This window comes from Paralichthys olivaceus, chromosome 18 (assembly GCF_024713975.1).
Source record: "Paralichthys olivaceus isolate ysfri-2021 chromosome 18, ASM2471397v2, whole genome shotgun sequence".
Classification (NCBI taxonomy): Eukaryota; Metazoa; Chordata; class Actinopteri; order Pleuronectiformes; family Paralichthyidae; genus Paralichthys; species Paralichthys olivaceus.
In genome coordinates this window covers 8695029-8717240 of record NC_091110.1, presented here as the reverse complement: position 1 = coordinate 8717240, position 22212 = coordinate 8695029, and the positions used below count along the sequence as shown (strand labels likewise).

General features: G+C 41.0%; 2 protein-coding genes across 2 annotated transcripts in view; one reads left to right on the top strand and one right to left on the bottom strand.

The window, feature by feature from the left end:
- The first annotated feature begins 211 nt into the window (after nt 1-211).
- LOC109626001 (uncharacterized) lies at nt 212-19599 on the top strand. The gene is made up of 50 exons (XM_069513304.1): nt 212-1229; nt 2643-2788; nt 2868-2980; nt 3062-3192; nt 4028-4251; nt 4351-4457; nt 4542-4660; nt 4758-4893; nt 5205-5287; nt 5422-5541; nt 5626-5727; nt 5802-5960; nt 6168-6250; nt 6448-6592; nt 6681-6725; nt 6842-7009; nt 7217-7336; nt 7857-7967; nt 8084-8116; nt 8266-8400; nt 8849-8995; nt 9081-9215; nt 9390-9547; nt 9813-9957; nt 10063-10117; nt 10229-10295; nt 10369-10502; nt 10587-10630; nt 10760-10933; nt 11462-11616; nt 11704-11817; nt 11942-12057; nt 12540-12694; nt 12768-12973; nt 13054-13231; nt 13335-13559; nt 13654-13823; nt 13904-13974; nt 14253-14353; nt 14463-14582; nt 15590-15727; nt 15808-15962; nt 16081-16180; nt 16291-16526; nt 16972-17155; nt 17254-17502; nt 17618-17800; nt 17935-17994; nt 18197-18342; nt 18421-19599. The coding sequence occupies exons 1-50, from the start codon at nt 1169-1171 to the stop codon at nt 18463-18465; spliced, it is 6507 nt and encodes a 2168-aa protein (XP_069369405.1). The 5' UTR covers nt 212-1168; the 3' UTR covers nt 18466-19599.
- The window catches only part of aff1 (AF4/FMR2 family, member 1), an 18806-nt gene continuing 15290 nt past the window's right edge, over nt 18697-22212 (bottom strand). The window contains exon 19 of the mRNA XM_020082478.2: nt 18697-21492. Coding sequence (XP_019938037.2) covers nt 21368-21492 — 125 coding nt within the window. The 3' untranslated portion in view covers nt 18697-21367. The remainder of the gene's footprint in view (nt 21493-22212) is intronic.

The following is a 22212-nucleotide window of genomic DNA, read 5'->3' as shown; positions in this document are numbered from 1 at the left end:
AAAACCCTTCAGCGGTCGAGTTTGTGCAGCTTTATAAAACTTAAAGTACACTCTGAGAGCCTGTAACTCTGATCGGCTACTTTATCACCATATTTCATGTACAGAATTTCCTTGATGGTGATCTCTCTGTGAAAATTCACCATCAAAACAAACAGTTTGTGTGAGATGAGGTGTCTTTTTAGACTCTTTTAGACTGAGTTATACAACCAATATGAAAAATAGAATAAATGATCATTTGATTTAAAGTTTATGATAATTGTTTTTTAACGTCCTATTAAACTGAGTTAAAAAGTAACTGAGGAGGAGGCTCGACAGTATAAACTTTATTGACAGTTGACATGTGGTTGTTCTGAACTTCTGGACTTTGAGGTTTCACTGTATCAGATGTGATTTACTCTCAGCAGTTTTTCATTAATTCATTATTAGCTCCACACGGTTTCACATATTGTTTACATACACTGACATGTACCCTGACATAGTGACGCTTGTATTTATATGTAATGTGCCATATCAGTTCTCTGGCCTTTACCACACAACTTGCATATAATGTGGACATAGACATTTATTTATATAGAAGTTTTATTTATACTCTAAGACATAAGCAAATTTAAAGTGCTTTGAAATGTATTCAGCCATGAGTAACGTGGAAGAAAAGAATCACTAAGTGCAATGAAATGATAAATTATGGTATATTTCTTTTTAAATATGAACATTACAACATTTTTATCTTAGAAAATCTGTCCATTTTACATATTTTTGAATAACACTTATTATTAAGATTATTATCAGTGAGCTAACTGTTAAATGTTTGATCCTCAGTTTTGCATATGGTGGGATAGAAATAACCGACTTTGTTTTCAGTCACTGATGTTTGATAACAAACGGCAGCAGGTTATAGAAAATTAGTCAAGAGGTCAAAATGTTGGTCATCTGTGTTTTACTGCTTTCAGTCTTTGGACCCTGATCAGATGCTGAAAAGAGACAAACCAAAGTGAAGATGCTCAGAGGTCTGATGACTTGGAGCTTGAACACATCACACACACACACACACACACACACACTCACACACACACTGCCAGGCTCAGGGGCAGTTTGGAGAAACAAACACATTAAATCTATTAGAATGTGTAGAAACACACCTTGAGAGGTGAATCTAGAACCAGTGCAAATGGACAGAGGACAAAGACGACTTCTGCAGCTGCTCAGCCTCGCTGCTCTTCTTGTTTGTGGTGAGTCTCTTTAGTTTAAAGTTTCTGCCGGTCCTGTGTAATAACATCAAGCAGAGTCATAGTGTTGGGATTCACAACCGGTTCAATCAACCAAATATAACCACTTAAAATTCAGATTTAATCCATCATGCGGTTTTATGTGGCATAGACTTGAACTGAATAACTTGTGTTTTGTGCTGAATAAAGTAAAGGACCTTGTACAGACCTGTGATGTAAGGGGATTGTGTTTAATCACAGGAAAAGTTAATTTTGACATAAAGGTAATAATTAGAAATTGGATAGAAATAAAACAAATTTAAAAAATACTTGTCATTTCCAACAGTGAAATTTGAAAAAAAAAAAGAAAATTGTATATTTAATTTAGCAGTGATGAGATCAGTGTATTAAGGCTTAAATATTTTACATGAACCATACAGTTGATTTTATTTTTATCAGTTTATTACCAAAGCTCTCTCCAGATTTTGTAAATTTCAATAAATCACATTGCATCTTTAAACTTGAAGTAAATATCTCAAAGCACTGGTGTGTTGTACTTTTTCTCGTAATCGTCAAATGTCGTAAAAAAAGAAATAGTGATTTACTGTATGATTACACAGTAATAGATTGTAAAATATATTTAAAGAAAATAATGTAACTTTATTATGTATCAGACATCTTAGTCTGGAGCGGCATCGTCGCAGGTGGAGACGATGGCGAGCGGAGCAGCTTCTCTTATGCTATACATGTGACTCTATAGTGTCTGTGAAGTCGTTAAAGTCAAACATTACCCAGATATTTGTGTGAGGTGCTGAGATTTGAATGACATTGTTGGACTGTGGATCTGTCATGGGACATTTATGACTGATGTGCGTTCAAATCATTCACCAGCTTGAAAAATAACACATCCACAGCCACTGAAAGTAATCAGATTACTTTCCTCCTGCTATTCTTCCTGGCTGAACGATGTGTTCTTCTCAAACAACAGATTTTAGGTTTGTCTTTAACTGAAGTCTATTTACTATAGTGGTTGGACTTTCAAAGCACAAATGTGCCAGTGAGGAGAGTTGTATTTTTGAATGTTTTTTTGTTCTTGAGAAAACTGCCACCGGGCCTTTATTGTTCCTCCCTGGATTAACTTCACAATTTCTATTAAATCTATTTGATTCAACATTGAATATCTTACAAACACATGGACAGAAATATAAAGTTAAGACATGACAACAAACAATATGTTTGGTTTGTTTGGGAAAATGATCTACTCAGAAAACTGCTGTTGACATCCACAAAACATAAATTGTTTCTTCTTCAATCTTATCATAAATTACATTTGTCATCTAATATCCAACTTTACTTGTATATATTTTAACATCTGCTGCTTTACATAATTACTTTGCTGTGTCGCTGTGATTTTTTATACCTTGAATTTTTCTTCAGCCCGTGGTCAGTGTCAGCAAGGCTGGAGGGAGTATGAGGACAAATGTTACTTCTTCTCGAACGACACAAAGTCCTGGTTGGACGCTAATGCGTTTTGTTTGGAGCAGAACAGCAACTTGATGAGCATTCAGGACATTCATGAGAGGGTGAGACACACACACACACATACCACATGTTATTATTTCACACCCTGGGTTAATGTATGGTCCTTTGTGTTTTTTCTAGCTGTGGGTGAGAACACAAATCAGCACAGAGATCTACTGGATTGGCCTGAATGACCGAGTGTCAGAGGGCGTCTGGGAGTGGAGTGATGGGAGTCCTTTCATTCAGTATCTATCGTGAGTAACACTCTTATCACTCTGATATCACACTAAACTCCCAGAGGAATTTTCACTTTGGTTTCCTCTCTGCTGTTTCAGATACTGGAGGCAAGGCCAGCCTGACAACTGGAACGATGAGGACTGTGGTCATGTGGATGGATCCAGCTTTGGACAATGGAATGATGAAGACTGCGTTGTTGCAAGGAAATACATCTGCAAGCACATCAACCGTAAGTCTGCCCACTAGTTTCCATAGTGATATAGACTTTTATGTTTGTTTTGTGAAGCAGAAACTATGTAAAAGTACATTTTAATTATTCTTGAATGAATAATAATGAATATAGTTAATTCTTCATTAAAATATCTTAAAAAACAGGCGTAAGTTATGTATTGTATGGGCTGTTGTTTCCTCCCACTGTGTTTTTACTGGGTCTTTGTTTACTCTCACATCTGTTCACAAATTACATTTTCATATAATCCAACACTTTTTTTACACATGTATTGATTTATTAATATTATTTAAATAAATATCTTTCTACACATTAACAAACTTGAATCTCTTTCAGATTTATTTTTGGCTGACATAAAACCAAACACTTTTACTTTACTATACAACCTTTTACTTTTCCACCCTAATTTGAGCCTGTGGCAAGAATTCTTTTTTATTTTGACCTGCCTTTTTCAATGATTGCTTAAAAAGATAAGCCAGTAAAACATTGAAACACACCCTGTTTGGAACCAGACATATTGATTTCTTAACTTCACCCTGAAATGTTCAATCATTTAAACATTTTTAAAATGCTGAATTAGATTTTGACTGAATCTGCCAAAGGAAATGCTGATAGGCTCAGATCTTCCTCACTGGCAGGATTAATCCCATTATATAATAGGATAAGATAAGATAGACTTTATTCATCCCACACTGGGGACATTTTGACATTACAGCAGCAGAAGGCCATTAAGATAAAAAATAAGAAAATAATAAATATACATATGTATATATAGATATAAAGAAAAATGTAAACACTATACAAAGATACCAGAATTATGGTTCTCCTTCCTCAGCCAATCCTGGGCCACAGTGTGACCTGGCCAACGGGTGGAGGCCATACGGTTCCAACTGCTACAAGCTAAAGGCCGACATGAGGAAGAGCTGGTTAGCAGCCAGACATGACTGCGTGCAGGACGGAGGGGACCTGCTGTCCATTACCTCCGCAGCAGAGGAGCAGTACGTCACAGGAACTCTGGACCCGTCACGGTTCGACCTCTGGATTGGGTTTTCCACACTGGTGAGAGAAAACCAGAGAAGAATCACCCTTTAATTTCTTCTTTATCGTTGCATTGAAATTTAAAATGCATCAGTGTGAAGATTAGCTTTGTTCCTTCAGAAATGCAACAAGATTTCCTGTCAAGTTGAAGTGGGGAACAGCCAGTTCACCTGGACTGACACTGCCGGGGAGTCTTACACAAACTGGGCCGACGGTGAACCTACAGTGTAAGATATATAACATACACCTGTCATTTCAGTTCATCCATTCATTCTTGCAGTCATGCTTTAAACAGGTGTGTTCTCTGACAGTGACACGCAGACGGGTTCATGTGCTGCAATCATCAAAGACACGTCGGATGAATTTGGGAAGTGGCGGTCACATGTGTGCAGATACGAGCGTCCGTACATGTGTAAACGACCACTGAACAGTAAGCCGGTTTGTTTTAGAACTACACAAATAAGACAAGTCTAGTTCCAGTTATATGATAAAAGTAAAATAATAATTTCCTGTTGTTCCTCCTCCAGCCATCTGCCCCACTGGCTGGTTGAGCTTCGCCGGCAGTTGCTATTGGCTGGTCAGTAACATCAACCTCTTGACCACCTGGCACGACGCCCTCACCAAGTGCTCAGATATGGGGGCTCACCTGCTGATTATAGACAGGTAGGGAAGAAGACAATGGAAACCTTTTTTTGCAGCTGAAGCCTTCAAATGTCCGGTAGGAGTAACAAAAAGCAGGGATTCGTTTTTCCACATAAGTTAAAGCGCCATCATATTATTTTTGAGATACGATATATTTATAGCCTTTAGACATTTAAAAAAGCAAGTGCCTGTTTTATAAACGTCTCGCAGACATGCAAAGTAGTTATGGTTACAGCCTCCTTAGCATGAACTGTGTTACTTTAAGACACAGTCTTCATGATTGTAATCTCGGAATTTTGAGGGTTCATGTTTGTCCTGTTCCTCGTGTGCAGTCAAGAAGAACAGTTCTACATAAACGGGAAACTTCCTGACTTTCACCATGTGGACATCCCTGACATCTGGATTGGTTTATCAGGTTCTCTTCACACTTAATGATTTAATGCTCACCTTGAAATAATAGAAAAGATGCATTGTTATCTTTACAGTAAATATGATTTGTGAACTTGCCCCTTCAATGTCTTCTCCCACTTTGGTTTGTGATGTCACCAGATAAGGACCAGGATGGAGATTTCAAATGGGTGGATAAATCCGCAGTTACTTTTTCGAACTACGGTCCTGGCTGGCCCAGAAACACTGCAGGTGTCTGGGACTGTGGACAGATCTTCACAGGTAGGACACGCACTCTGCTATTCCAGCTCGAAACTGACTATGACTTCTGACAACAACATCAGCTGAGTTCAAGTTCTCTTCCAGGAAACTATGACGGCAAATGGGAAACAACCAACTGCTTCAAGAGCCTGGGTTACATCTGTGAGATGACGGGCGGGCAGAATCCGAAACCAACGTCAACTCCTGGTCAGTTGGACTAACAAACTATTTTTACATATTCTCTATAGTCAAATGATTAGCTTTTAATTTGTTTGCTTCAGATTCCCACTGTGATCCTGGATACTTGCTGTACGGGGACTTCTGCTATCACTTTGAGACTGAGAGGGTGAAGAACTGGCAGGATGCTGAGGCCCATTGTAACAGAGAGCAGGGTCACCTGACCAGCTTCCACTCACAGGAAGAACTGAGCTTCCTGACGGGTGAGCGACAAAGAGAGAAGGGTCCATTCATCCATTCTGGAAGGATTTGTTGAGGAATCATATAAATGTAGATATAGCGTGGAGACTGTGATATATATATATAACTATCACTGAAACACAAACCACACAGAGGAGAGAAAACCTGAGGAAGCTAAATATTTTTCCTTTATGTTAACTTGCTGTTCTTGTTCTTTTCTTCTTTTGCAGCTCACATGCCAGGAGAGGCCTGGGTGGGTTTGAATGACATCAATGTTGAAAACCAGTTTGTGTACACTGATGGAACTCCTACAGTAAGTGATGAAGACAGAAGTAATATTTGCTGTTTTGTAACACAATGCAAAATGTCTAGACACCACAGTCACAAATATTTGAAAATCTTTGGATTCCTGGGAAGATTCTGTTCTTTTCTCCAGTTTGTGCAAATCTGCCTTGTAAAGACTGATGTTTGTGATAAAGCAGCAGTTTTGTTTTTTCCTCTGGATCTCAGGACTTCCTTCTTTGGGGACACAACCAGCCTGATAACTGGGAGGATAATGAGGACTGTGTGCACCTCAGAGGCATGACTCGCGTTGATCCTGGGAAACTGAGTGATGGTTTCTGCTCTGCCACCAGGGAATATATCTGCAAAAAAGGTCTGATACTCTCATTTTTCTCCCATAATGCTTTATCGTTGCATTCATATCATAGTTTGGAGTTAATATTTGTCTTGTCTCTTCATAGCCAAGGGACAAGGACCTCCCCCCCAGCCCCCAACATCTGGACCAGGTTACCTTTATACTACACTGATCATTACACACCAGCCTTCATCAGAGAAAGATCAAGTGTGCGTTTTAATCTGGATGTGTGCGTCTGTTTAAAGCTGTCTGTTTTATTTGTTGCAGGATGGAATAACAAATGTGGGTCCTGGATGTCGGACCCTTTTAACGACTACTGCTACTTGTTTAACTACCTGTCAATGAGGAAGTGGGCCGAGGCTCGAGCCGACTGCGTCAACCAGGGAGGAGACCTCATCAGTATCACTGATCCCTATGAACAAGCATTCATACAAGGTAGGACCTATGCATCCTCACTTCACTCTTCTGAATTTAACCTGTTTTAGATAGATAGATAGATAGATAGATAGATAGATAGATAGATAGATAGATAGGTTGATTGGTTGGTTGGTTGGTTGGTTGATTGATAGATTGATTGATTGACAGAGTGATAGAGTGATTGCATGATTGCATTTAATTAGTATTTGTGTTGTTTCCTCCCAGGGGTGATCCAGACAAGTCCCACAGGGATCTCACTGTGGATGGGCGGCCATGACTCCATCACTGAGGGTGGCTGGGAGTGGACAGACGGCTCTCCTTTCAGATACATTCGCTGGAATGCAGGTTCATATAAAACCCAAATATATCTCACATAGAATCAGTGGTAATTCATTCAGAGACTAGAATGTCAGTAGAGCACATACCTCCACCACAGGCCGCTTATTAAACCCAGTTTAACTTAACTCAATCCAGATATTTATTTGGATCTGCACCAAATTGCACACACTCATAAATATCAACCCCCATAAAGATTTTCATCAGGATCCATCTGAGAAATCAAGGAAAATGTTGAAAAACGCCTTCTCACACATTGTTAAAGAAAGAGAGAGATATGAAAAAGAGACATTAACGAAAGCACACGACAGAATGAGGCTGAATTAAAAGCAAGACTACAAAGATAGAATTTTGAATAAAATATAGAATGTTTAATATTAGGACTGTTTCATATCTTGGAGGCAGCAACAGTGAAATCTTGTCCCCCTTCGGTTTTTAAACGAGAAAGGGGGATTGAAAAGAGTTGGAGAGAGGAGTGTGAGGAAGGCTAACACCAGATTCTCTTCCTCCTCCTTGTCTTTCTTCGCAGGTAACCCAGACGACTACTATGGGGAAGACTGCCTTGCTATACTTATCAACAATGGCTACTGGAATGATGACAACTGTGAGTACAACAGAGGATACATCTGCAAGCGGAGAGGTGAGATATGTGGCTTGAAATGTTGCTACTGGTGCAAATTAAAAACTAAGGATATAACAATATCAACAGAGTATTGATAAATGTTGTTAAAACCAAACTGATGTTTCCACTGTCAGGAAACCTGCCCGAGCCTCCTCCACCTCACGATGGTAATCATACCTCACTATTATCATTATTATCATAGAATATATTATTATTATATGTGTTTCGTTCAGGTACAATTATATATCTACACATGTAACTCTGATTAACTTCACTGTCAAGTTAACACTTGATGTGTAACTTCTCGCTGCTACAGGCTTCATGACAGCGCTGGTGTGCCAGGACTCCTCCGCTGTCCTCCACTGTCCACATGAAAGTGTCCTCAACGTCCAGTCTGCGTTCTACGGACGAAAGAGTGATGACATCTGTCCACATCTGGCTGGATCAACAGGTGCTGTTAACTTTTAACATTGATCAAAGGCAGGATTAAAGAACAGACAACAGTTACAAGTATAAATATTAAATAAATCACAATCACACATTGAAATATAAGATCCATGTCATAATCAAACATTAAAAGCAGTTCTCAAAAAGTGGGTTAGTGGTTAATATGATAATAATAACTTTATTTATGCCTGGTGGGATTTTGACTTTGAATGGACAATAGAAGGACTTTGAATATAATCTGTTGTGGGTTACGGTTGTGAAGTTTCTGAAGAATAAGGCTGAGCAGTTGAACAACAGAACTATTAATCATCAGCTGCTAAAATCACAAAAGAGGTTTAAATAGATAATTAAAATACTAGCTGTCAGTGTGTGTCATTGCCTTTTGACTGATGTAAATCATTATAAATCACCTCTGTTAATATTGTTGGCTTAAATAAAATCTGTCTGTGCAGGAAGCTGCACAATGGAAGGTGTTCTTCCTATTGTAAGGAAGTCATGTGACAATCGACCCTTCTGCTTCGCGTATGCCCACCCGGAGGTGGATCCCTGTCCTGCCGTTTCCAAATATCTGGAGATCGTCTACAGCTGTGAACAAAAAGGTAGACTCCTCTTCATGTTCTTCTCCTGTAGAGATCTCCTACATCAGTCAAACCGTCTAATGTTTTGTGATTTGGCTGCTCTCAGTGTGTCTGCACGGCCTGGGTGTCGAGGATGGAAACATCACAGACTCTCAGCTCTCTGCTTCGTCCTTCACTGGGGCTTTCACTCCCAACAAAGCCCGTTTGAATGGAAACTCCTGCTGGATGCCTTCAGGAAACCGTACGTACCAACACATATAGAGTAATGTTCAAATCCTTCATTTAAAGGTGGAGACAGAGTTGTGCTTTTTGTCACCAAATACCTTCTTTATTCAAGTTGAAGTTCAGTTTTATTCTGAAAATGTGATACACTGGTATTGTCACGTTAATCTAACACTATTTCTAATGTCTCCAGCAACTTCCAGCTGGATCCAGGTAAACCTGGGCCAGACCAGAAAAGTGACAGGGATAGTGATCCAGGGTTGTCCTCACAATGACCACTGGCTCATTAAGTTCAAGATCCAGCACAGCATGGATGGAACCACCTGGACTGACTACACAGCTGACGGGGAAGTGAGTAAACAGAGATTTCGCTGTCTTGTGTATTGCCATGGGCTGAGGAAAGAAACACTACGCGGAGAGAATCGTGTCACTTTCATCAACACGTTGAAAGGATTGAAAACCACTTGATCGCTCTGACACAGAGCCCAGCAGAATGATTCACCATGTGTGGCTGCAGAGGGCGCTGTTGCTCAGTAAAAGTTACATAGTGTCGCTTTAACAGCCAAACTGTGAAAGAGGAAAACAGGTCGTGATTCTGGATTTCCTCGGTTTCTAGTTTCTCCCAGGTTCAACAGACAGAAACACTCCAGACACTCAGCTACTGGGTTCACCCGTGTCAGCTCAGTACGTCCGCATTCTCCCGCTGGAGTTTAACGGGCAGGCGGGGCTTCGGTTTGACGTCCTGGGATGCACCCCTGACTGTGAGAACATTTTTTATTATTGTTCCAAGCAGAATAGTGAAAATGATTTGTGATGCTGTCCTGTGCTTTCACATATAAACACTGAAAGAACTTGTGGTCCAACAGATGCGATTACATGTGCCAACAAGCCCAACTTCAACCTTGCCAATGACCGAATGACGTAAGTGAAACCTGAAATAATATTTATACACGTGCTGATTCTAATCTGTTTGTGTTATAATGTTATTTATGTGATATTTCTATTGATATTAAAATCTCATGTCTCTGTCAGAGTCCACTGTCCAGCAGGCTGTGCCAATGCAAATTACAGAGTCTACGGCACTTCTGTGTATCGTGGGGTAGGTGACTTTTTCTAAACTGTACTGCACAGTCCTCATTTGTTTTAATCCAACACATGATTCTCTGCAACAGGACTCAAACATCTGTGCAGCAGCGATCCACGCTGGAGTGGTACTCAACGACATTGGTGGAGACTGCACTTTGTTAAAAGCTGCGGGACAGGACCTCTACCCCGGCTCCACCAGGAACGGCATCACCTCCCGACAGTACGTGGCTCAAACCTAATATTAATCCTTAATTCGCTGCGACAGACCATTGAGGCCAATTCATTAATAAACTACTTTCTCCAGATTCGATGGAAACTATGATGTATCATACACTTTTGCAGATGGGGGTGAGTTTCCATGGATTTATAATCCTTTGAGTTGTTGTATATCCTCTAAAGAGACGCTATTTAAATATATATAAAAATAAAACTTTAAGGTTTTGTGTGCTATTTTTCCTTTTCTTCTTTCCTCTTCAGAGCTGAGGTGCTCAGGGCCTGACTGGTATGAGTTCGGAAGCTTCTGCTACAAACCTTTCGAAGACAGAAAGACGTGGCACAATGCCCGAGAGACCTGCAGGAGTCTGGGAGCTGAACTCGTCTCCATCCTCTCCATGACTGAGCAGACCTGGCTGGAGAGTTACCTTTACATGGGTACGGCTCTGGAACAAACAAACAGAAGAAAGCTGGTTTAATGTGAAGATGATGTTATAGAACGTGAGACTGAAGGAGTTAGAAATGAAGTTTTCAAGACCGAAAATGATAAGAAGTTACAGGTTAAAGGCGAGAGTTATATATTTTGATGATTTGATTTCTGATGACGTGTATGAATTGATTATATTTGAGTAAATCATTTTAGAAAAGATACAACTAATTACTTTTGGTGACATTCAACATCGACAGCTCCCATGAGGCTCTAACAACGTGCCGGTTATTGAAACTCATGAGGGAAGTTATTGTACCTGCTGTATATGAAGCAGTTAACAAAGTTGATATTTGTATATGTTATTTCTAGTGACATATATTCATTGATCCCCTTCCCTCCAGTCCATATGCTCAAGTCTTTAGGCAAGATATTGAACCTTAACTTGCCCCTGACAGAAATGTGATGTCAGTAAGTTGATAAGATGAGAAAAGTGCTTTATTTATTATACATTTTTTAAACCATTTCTTCCTTCAAAGCTACCAATGATGTGTGGACCGGTCTGAATGACCTGTTTGTGACGGGTATGTTCACCTGGTCGGACGCGCACATGGTCACCTTCACCTACTGGGCTCCAGGAGAACCCAACAACCACATGGGCTTCAGTGAAGACTGTGTTGAGATGTTACACCAGGTGAGACTTGAGAGAGAGAGAGAGAGAGAGAGAGAGAGAGAGTTACACTGTATGCCCACATTATTCATTCTTTTCTCTCTGTTCCAGACTGGACGATGGAACGACGTGTCCTGTTCAGAGCTCAACACCTACATATGCAAGACGCCCAAAGCACATTACCCACTGCCTTCTGTAAAACCCACTCAATACGGATGTCCTCAGGTACCACGTGCTTTATGTTGGTTTTTGAAGCATACACTGATTTACACAATACTAATTTAGAGAGTGCTGTAGTGTGATGCGTGTTGTAGGGGCTGTAAAAGCTCATGTCTCTAATTTGTTTCAGGGATGGGATGCTTACGGCTACTCCTGCTACTGGATGGAGGAGACCCCCCGGAGCTGGTCTGACGCTAAGGCCTTCTGCACAGAGCAGGACGGCTTCCTGCTGCACATCGGAGACATGTAAGTCTGAAAAGAACAGAGGTACTCAAATGGAGAAATGTCTGTCACTTGTTCTGCAACTTTAGTCTTGAAAGACTTTTGCTTTTCCCCGTTTCATTTATTTTGGGGGGTGCAATTCATTCTCTAGTGCTCTCTATCTAATTAAGTGAAAAGATTTTAAGCCAGATATCATTCAGGTCAGCGACAGGTTGATTTTGTTGGTCAAAATTCAAACTCACAGTGACATGTTCTTTTGGAGCTGATATATCAGAGACACCCTAAAGGGAATTTCATTTAATCTGGAACAAACATTCACTTGATATCAAGGATGACCTGACTAGAACCTGGAGGTCAAAGGTCATGGTGACCTCATGAGTCTTGAAAAAAACAATGTCAACAGTAACAGCACAGGTTGGCGGTGGCATACAACCACAGGGCTGTAATTATATCCTTTATCATCTCTTCAATTGTTTTACACTGACAAATTTCCTGAACTCTTGCAGTTATGAGCAGGCACATTTTACCGTGGCGTTGTCGGGAAAGACGGGTTTGTGGTGGCTCGGCCTGCGTGCTCGTGGAGGCACAGCTGGAGGAGTGGACTACATCTGGGACAACGGTTACCCTCTCTCCTTCACTCACTGGGACAGAAACCAGCCAGGTACACACCAACCCAAACAGGACAATATGAACTCAGCGGAAAAAACACTGATCTCCCTTTTTCTCATCTATAGATAGTGGTGATGGGACCTGTGTTGCTATGACAACGGGTCAGATTGGTGGTTTCTGGGATGACAAGCAGTGCTCTGAGAAGTACGCCTTCATCTGTGAGAGACCCAGGCCGGACATCACCCCACCCACCAAACCCCCAACTCCTCCTCCCTCGCAGGGCTGTGCTGAGAGCTGGACGGCCCTGCCTCACTTCAGGAACTGTTACAAGGTAAATAAAGCAGAAAATTAAACATCGAAAACCACAAAGACTCGTTTATAATTACTGATTTACTGGCTTATCATTTCTAGCTTTTCCACAATGTGGACTGGTCCCTGAAGAAGAGCTGGGGAGCCGCACGCGAGGACTGTGTTGCCAGAGGAGCTGATCTGGTCAGCATCCACAACCAGGAGGAGGAGGAGTTCCTGTCTCTGTACAGCAAAGCCAGCAGCAAGTGGATCGGCCTCAAGCACAACCCCACAGAAGGAGGTGGGTATGATGTGGGTTTTATAGAGTGAACCCTGGTGGAAGCTTATTGGGATCTAAAAAATGAAAACAAATAAAAAACGTTCTGATTATTCGGGTGTTCTAGGTCATTCTTGGAGTGATGGCTCCCCTCTGTCCCACACCAACTGGGGTCACGGGGAACCGAACAACCACGAGGACCGGGAGAACTGTGTGGAGATGGTGAGCAGCACCAATGGCACGTTCTCCTGGTGGAACGACCTCAACTGTGACGCTCACCAGGACTGGATATGCAAGATCGCTAAGGGAAGGACCCCCATCCTGCCCCCTGTGCCCCCCCCTCCACTCCCAGGTAAAGTCACATTTCTGTGATTCTAAAGCCAGATCTATTTGATTATAATAGTATTACACTATATTTGTTCATGTTCTCATGTCTCAACCTTCAGCTCCCGACTGCGGAACCAACCTCGGCTGGAGGAAGAACAACAACATCTGTTATTACTACAACGACACAGACGTGGTGGACTTCCACACGGCGATAATGCGCTGCTACGCTGAGAAAGCCTCACTCGTCTCCATCCTCAACAAAGATGAACAGGCCTATGTCAACACCATGGTACTCCTTACTCCTTTACAACTGCTATAGAGCAAATTAACAGCAGAATATGTTGAATATGTTGAATGTTTTTTTTCCAGGTGGGGACAGGGCGAGTCTCTTCAGCCTGGATCGGAATGAGGATGGTTGGCATCGCAAACGGACAGTACCTGTATGTACAAGTGGTTCAATCTGTCCAACAATTAAATTCCACATTATTAGCTCCATCAAGGAGATTTTATTTCAAATATTTCTAAAACTACTTGATGTATTACCACAAAATGTAGTGGAAGGATGTTGTGTGGCATTCATTTCCTCTACAGAGGGTTTTTAATTGAAACTATCATTATATGAATAACACAAAGCGAGATCTGCTCCAGAGACTATGTATATTTTTGTGTTGTCGATGCAAAAAGTCAATGCTAAGATGTGTGTGTTTTATCTTCACAGCTGGGTGGACCACTCCCCTGTGACCTACACTCACTGGGCCTCAGGTGAGCCCAACAACGCCAACGGGGAGGAGCAGTGTGTTCAGATGAACAGACATCAAGGTACTGAAATTTCAAAAATCAGCTGAAAATCATCTGTTAATGAACTGTGCGTGTTTACCCAACGTGCCCCCCCCCCCCGGATATTTACACTGAGCTCTGGTTTGTCGAGGTGGATGGAACGATGCCAACTGTGGTCGGGCCGCAGCAGGTTACGTCTGCAAGAAGTTCCCCGGAGACAACCACACCCCTCCTCCACCAACACAGCCCTGGGAGGGGAACTGCCCTGAAGGTAACACACACATCTTCAATAGAAAGATAAAACACACAAACTTCTATATTAAATAAAACACACAGGTTATATGGACAGATATGCATACTTGATATATTCATTCTTTCTGATTGTCAGTAAATACCATGAAAAGACCAAAACTGAATGAATCCACTAACAAGTATTGTCTGATTGAAAGCCTGATGCAGTTTATCCCTCGGAGCCATAGAGCGTCACTTTTTCCAACACCAAACATATATTAGTCCTCTGCAGAAAACAGATCCCCAATAAACACACAATTAACTCCTGTTTGATTAGTGTTTGCTAAAAACTTCAGTTCCCAGCTGCTTTGAGACAAATTTGAAGATAAAACCTAATAATCGATCGATTGAATCAATAATCAGGAACGCTTTGGGATGATGTTGGATTTTTTATGAATATTTTTTTCATCAACGTGGGGAAGTACTTTTTATTTTTATTGGACATAATTCACTGGATGAACAAAAAGCTAATTTTCACTTCAACAAATTACTTTCCAGAATATTTACTAAACATTTTTTTATTGATATTAGGGAGTAATAGATTTCTGATACTAATATATTGGCAGATGTATATCAATAAAGAAACATTTTGGAAAATGATTCTGGAAGCCACTCTTCCACTGGTCAAACCCCCACTTGATATTTGACAGTTGAATCTTGTATTTCATAATAAATAACTATAAATACAAAGAAAACACAAAGACAACCAAATATATAGAATTTGAATTGATGAAATATATATTTAAAGAATAAAAATAAATATAAACAGGCTCATCATCCATGTTATCGTCTCACTATTTCAAGATAAAATGACAGACAAATTAAGCCTTTTCTTTATATAAGCAGATCATAAGTGGGACACGCCCCTCCTCTCTGTCTGTTTATCTCCCATACACAATGTACTGAAGTCAAGATGTAACTGTTCTGTGGATTGTCAGCATCCTTTCAATATGTTGCCCGTTTACTTTCCTCCCTCCCTCTCCGCAGGTTGGATGCGCTTCAAGGACAAGTGCTTCATGTTCAAAGGGAAGAAAAATGATCTTAAAGCTAACTGGTCCTACGCTCGGAGCTGGTGCAAAGAACAAGAGGGAGAGCTGGCGATTATTGATGACCAGTATGAGAATGGTAAGCACAGCAGAGAACTACAGTCTAAAAGAACGAATGAGTCCAGCTCAGTGTTTTAATATTTAAATCCTCCCCTGCAGACTTTGTGTCCAGTTACCTGAGGGACCTGGAGCTCCCCACGTGGATCGGCCTGTCCGATCTCTTGGCAGAGAACCAGTACGCCTGGAGCGACGGGGTCAGCCCAGTGCGCTACACCAACTGGAATGACAAGGAGCCCAACAATGCAGGAGGAACGGTGAGGACACTTTAATATCACGGTTTATTTCTATGATAAGTGGAGAATAACAGGAGGAACATATGGTGGAAGCTGGAGTACAACCTACTTTATATTCAGCTTTGAACTCTCTGAACAGGAACACTGTGTGGCAATGAGTCACGGCCCCCTGGTGACGGGCAAGTGGAACGATGACGCCTGTCACAAGGATCACAGCTTCGTCTGCTACAGGAAGAAATGTCAGTAAACAACCCCAGTCGTAATTCTTCCCCTTAAAAGAACTGATGCAGCTAAATCATCCCTGTTCAGGCCTGAACTAAAGATATCTCTCCATCTCACTCCACGCCAGCGAGCAGCATCGCGCCTCCACCCCCAACCCAGAGCCCCTGCCCGGATGGGTACGTCTCCTGGTATCAGAACTGCTACAAGCTGGTGGAGGAGCCTGAGACCTGGGACGCGGCTCAGACAGCCTGCGAGCAACAGGGAGGGAACCTGGCGAGCATCGACATGAGCTACGACCAGGCCTTCGTCGCAGGAGTGGTGCTGCAGGGCAAAGCTGACGCCTGGATCGGACTCAGGCGCAAGGTAGAAATGCAGAATATTCAGACTGAAGTACCAACAGATTCCAAACTAATTATAGCCCCTGAAAACATTTTTATCAAGACATAAGAAGATGAATAGTCAATCAATGCAAAAAATATCCTCCATTCTCAATTATTAAGAAACTCAACTAATCTCAGGTCCAAACAAACAACCATCAGTAAAAGCACAAATAAAAGCATTTAAAAAATACTCCATCACAAGTTTAAGTATTGCACTGAAGTTCTTATTCAAGTTAAAGTAGTTTCAGCAAAAGATCCTTAAAGTATCAAAAGTAAATGTATCTTTATTTCCCAGAAACCTTTTCCTGCTTGAAGTGGTTTTATCTTATTTATATACAAAGTTATACCATCAACACATTTCACTGTGAAATGACTCAACTGAAACTGATGAAAGGGGAAAATAAAGCTCACACTGTCTTGTGACGCAGGACGACGGCTCGTACTCGTGGACAGACGGCTGGCCGGTGTTTTTCACTCAGTGGGGACCAGGAGAGCCCAGCAACATTAAGGATGAGGGCTGCGTGAGTATGCACGCGTCACGCCTGTTCCACGGGACCTGGAACGACACCAAGTGTGACCAGAAGAAACACTACATCTGCAAGATCTCCTCAGGTGCAACTCACACCTTTTTCCCTCCCTCTCCATCCCAGCTGGTTCTGTAACAGTGATCCAAAGCTTTACAAACTGTTTGATAAACGTTTCTTCATCAGAGACCCCGCCACCAACTCCCGCCCCCGGTGATGGGAAGTGTCTGCCGTTCTGGACCCCTTATGGCCGCTACTGTTACTTTGTGTACAACCAGCAGCAGGGCTTCTCCTGGCCAGACTCCCGACACTACTGCCAGGCAGCCAAGGCAGAGCTGGTGTCCATCCACAGCAGAGCGGAGGTGGAGTTCATCAGGAACCTCAACTACACCAAACATCACCACATCTGGATCGGACTCACCAGGGACCGCAACTGTGAGTGCAGACGTGGAAAGAGAAACGAGGATACTTCCACGTCTTTCCTGCATGGACGAGGACTGGATTATAAATGACACATACATGCTTGACCCTGGTGTGTTGGGTTTTTCAGTTGGCTGGGGCTGGACAGATAAGATGTCTCTGGGCTTCCTGAACTGGGCGCCCGGTGAACCCAACGCGGCCTTTCACCCCGGGGAAGTGGCCGAGGAGAACTGTGTGGAGATGTATGGCGACGGGCGCTGGAACGACAACAACTGCCTGCAGAAGAGAGGATTTGCGTGTCGCCACCGCCAGTGTAAGGATGAAAAGAAAAATGTGCATCTATAGATTCCCATGAAAAATATAAAAGGCAGTGAGGAAATGACACAGAAAAACATTCGAACAGGGATTTGATGACAAACTAACAGTTCCTGTAACACTCTCTTTCAGACTATACAACAGATGATGGTGGGAATCCTATCTTCCCCACAGACGGTCCAGGTGTCAACAGTAAGTGTGAAATAGTGCTGAAACAACTTTCTTATCATATGTGCACTTTCTATTGGCCTGCTTTTATTACTCTAGTTTTAACCATGCTGATGTTGCGCCGTCGATTGCTTCACCACTTTGATCCAGACTAAAATAAACATCAAACATCAATTGACTGAGTTAAACGGCCCCGCTGACACATCTGCTGTTTCTGATTTCACAGATGGAGGCGTGATAGCTGTTGCCATCATCGCAGCCGTGGTGATTTTCATCTTGATAGTTGGAGGGCTGTTCTATCTCTTCAGCGTGCGCGGTTACAAACTAAGCGGCATGAGCCTGCCAACAACAAAAGCCACCAACATTGATGTGGTAAGTTATTGATCAGCCAAGAAAGATTGGTTCTGTGTTGAGAACGATATGCTTACATTTGTTGTTCTTGTTTTTCAGCCCGCTTTCAACAACCCCAACTTTGCAGGAGAGTCCGACACATAAACCGTCATCCACGTTTTGTACAGTGAAATACATTTTTTAAACAAATCAGTAATAATGTAGTTTCAAAAGATGAAATGGTATTGTATATATAGGTATCTTAATTAAACTAGAAAACCTTCTGTTTTTTGTGTTCGTACACGTAAATCTCTTAGTTATTTGACGTCTTTCACCACCAAAAATGAAATTGTGCCATTCTTGTTTCCTTTGAGTAAAATAAAATTAAACAATGAATTCATTTCCAGTGTTTATTCATCTGTGTACACTGCAACACAAATTCTTTACATATTTCACAAAAAGGAAAAAAAGCATCCTTCAAAAACCTATGATCATTTTTACAGCAAATGATTATTTGGACAAGAAGTGTAAACTTGTTTTCAGAGAAATTCAGTAATGAAGCACCGACACCCGATGATGATGAACATAAAGCCACAGGTTGGAAAGACAAGAAACATAAAAACATAAACATAAAAAAAAACACAAAACAGATTGTACTAGTCTTGAATGTCGAATGCCAGATTTTAGGTTTTCACTTTGTGTGCAGTGTGAAGGTCGATACAATGTGTCATCATACGTATGTAAAAATAATCCCTTGTTCCGTGGCATATGGTAAAAATATCATTATCGTTAATATGAGAAAAATAAATTAAGGAACACTTTGTGGTCCTTGTTCAGCCCTTTCTAGCATGTAATTACATGAACTGAGTCAACAAGCAACTAAATCTCCTAACCTAAGGAAGCTAATTTCAAGAAATGCGATATTTTAATGCGCTAAGCTAAACCAATGTTTCCTTTCTCGAATAATTAATTTAATACAGATTCTTTTTAAACCCCCCGGTGAATCATTAAGACCCGATGATAACTACAGTAGGACATCCACTGATTCAAACTTTGAGCTAAAGAAACTCATACTTTATTGCTTAGAATCAAGATACAACAGAAAGTAAAGACTAACACAGTCCTGCCCGTCTCGGGAACGTGGTGTTTTTTTTTGTACACATGAAATTAACTACAAATATTCACAAGAGTGTTTTTTTTTTTTTTATATAAGTTACAGCTGGCCATTTATTATCCTCAACTTAAGTGTAGGAAACATGTAGGGAAGCAGGCTACTAGTGCAAAAACAAAAAAAGGAAACAAATGTAGTTTCTTATCAGTTGAATGATTCTGGTCGTCCTTCTGTTCTCTATAAAGTTACTCAGTGATAAACGCAGCCAATGAAAACCATTAAATCCACCTCTGTATGTACAGAAAGTCAGGGATGTCAAATGCTTCCCTGTTTTTGGAAATTTGAGTTGCTGTAAGACACATCTGTGGTTAAAGGCCAGGTTCAAAGTTTTTCTATAATTAAACAATGCCAACATCCCCGGATGTAAACTGAAGCGATTGAGTTACTGGTTGCTGTAATCGTTCCCTCTGTTGATACTGACTGAGGAGAGAATCCTTCCTACAGGTAACTTTATAAAATGCCCTCCTTGGTTTGTTGGAGCTTAGGTTTAAACTTGAGTTTATCTTCCCCTTTAGAATGGGATCTCTTCACAGTCAGTGTGGACAGAAGGAAAGATGTGAAAACCGTTTTATGACGAAACACAAAAAGATGTCCTTTAAGATGGTGACTTTTGAAAAAAAGGGCACAAGTGCAAATTCTTTAACAGGATGATGAGAATAAAATCAAGTCAACTTTGGACAGACAAATGAGTCACTCTCAGTCATTACCACAGACAGTTCTACGGACAGAAACAGCATCTGCAACACGGGTCACCAGTCTGTCACGTCTCAGAGCCGCTCCGACACGCACAAGAGTCAAGAGGTTTACAAATTTCTTTCAGGAGCAAAAAGGTAAGACCTTAAACAACAATGGTTATTTAAATGATCTAAATTAAGAAAAAGGCTGTTTGATTTGATTCGACTGTGTCCAGATTGATCTTTGTCTCATTTATCTGCACATAATCCAACCTACATGTAGAGTATGTATTTTGTTTTAGGAAACATGTCTCATCAACAGTATGGCACTTTTTTTTCTTTATTGTTATTAATGCACTTATTATTATTGCACAAGAAACAATTTGACAATTGACGCCAACAGGGAACGAGCTGAAATGAACAAACTAAATGCTGATTTAAAGTTATACTTTGGTGCTTTTGCAACAAATTTCATGAACCTTTTTTCAGCCATATTTGACTTATAGAAAAGTGACATGCACACTGGTTTCTCATGAGTCTTATTCACAAGGATCCAGATTTGTGGGAGAAAGAAATGTTGACTATAAAAACTATAGACTCCCTGTGACCAAAATCAAACAATCTTTCAGAATGAAATTAAATCTCTTTTTAAGAGAAATAAAAAAAAATTGTTGCCAAAACTGTGAAGTCATGAATCAAAAAATTAACATGATATAAGTGCCTTTAGTTTTTCGTATAACTCAGGTTGTAAAATATGATGATAGAAATAATTCAGATCAGTTACGGTGCTTCCACCACCACCACCAAATGGCACCTTTTGGATTATCTGATGATTTCAATCCAAATCTAGTTAAGGTCACTCTTGAATAAAGCTCTGACATTTCTTTGACATCAGCTGACAGAGGGACAAGGAGGAACATTGAACCTTCCGAGACATGAAATGTGTAGATCCCATCAGAGAGAAATAAAGAGACTCCAAAAGTGAAAGAATAAATTACGAGTGCAATGGTTCAGTGTTGTAAATTCCTTGCTGGAAAAATATTCAAAAACCAGCCTTAAAAACAAACATGAGATGACAACCATGTCTTTGTAAAGAGATGTCCGTGTGAAGGAAAGGAAAGAAACGCCTGAGGGACAGTTCAGGTGGGTATTATGGTGAAGTGAAGACGAAGGGGGGGGGGGGGGGGTTTGCAGGTGTCCAGCAGGGGGAGCAGGCTGTTGGTCACTTTACCTTTTGGCTGTCCAGCCTCAGCCAGTAGACTCCCTGTCGTGTATATCGGACCATAGTGTTCAGAGTTGAAGTTAGACTCAGTGGGCCCATAACCGTGTCCAGAGCCGTCAGCAAACCTGCAACACATTTAAAACTGAGTAAGACAGCAGCTCATTCCCCGAGGGAGTCATACAACACTGACCAACAGTTATCAGGACTTTCTTTACTGTGATTTGAACCCCTCATTGAAAGAATTAAGCTCAGTTATGTTGCCCCCTGGTGGCTGGCAGCAGCGTAGGTCATAAGGCCACCTCAACCATGTTAGTGGATGGGACAGCAGACCAAACTAAAATGTCAAAATAAACCTCAAATCGATTTCTCAAAAATAGTTTCTGTTGTTTTAATTAGTTCTTATCACGGTGATGTTTGTTCAAGTTCTCAGTCATTGGGTAAGTTTGGTTTTAATAAGTAATATAAAAAATGGTGAAACATCATGACTGACATCAAGATTAACTCCTGATTAGTCAAGCACGAGTATCGACAGGACGTCGATATCACTGTTCCATCCCCCAGTCACTACAGACTCTGGCTCCAAATGCACAAAATGGCAGATTTTGCGTCGGAGGTATTTTGGCTTCATTTCTGGATAGTGGGAGGAATTGGAGATGCATCATCATCTTTAAATACAGTCTATGATGACAACTATTATGGGCTCCTTTACTCTAATATCAGTGGATACATTTTTTTATTTAACTGTTGTTTCTGAGTAACTAACTAGCTTTTTGTCTTTAATCTATCCATTTATTTTTACTGCATCTATTTTAAGTTAAGGCTGTGGAAACTCAATGTTTATGGGT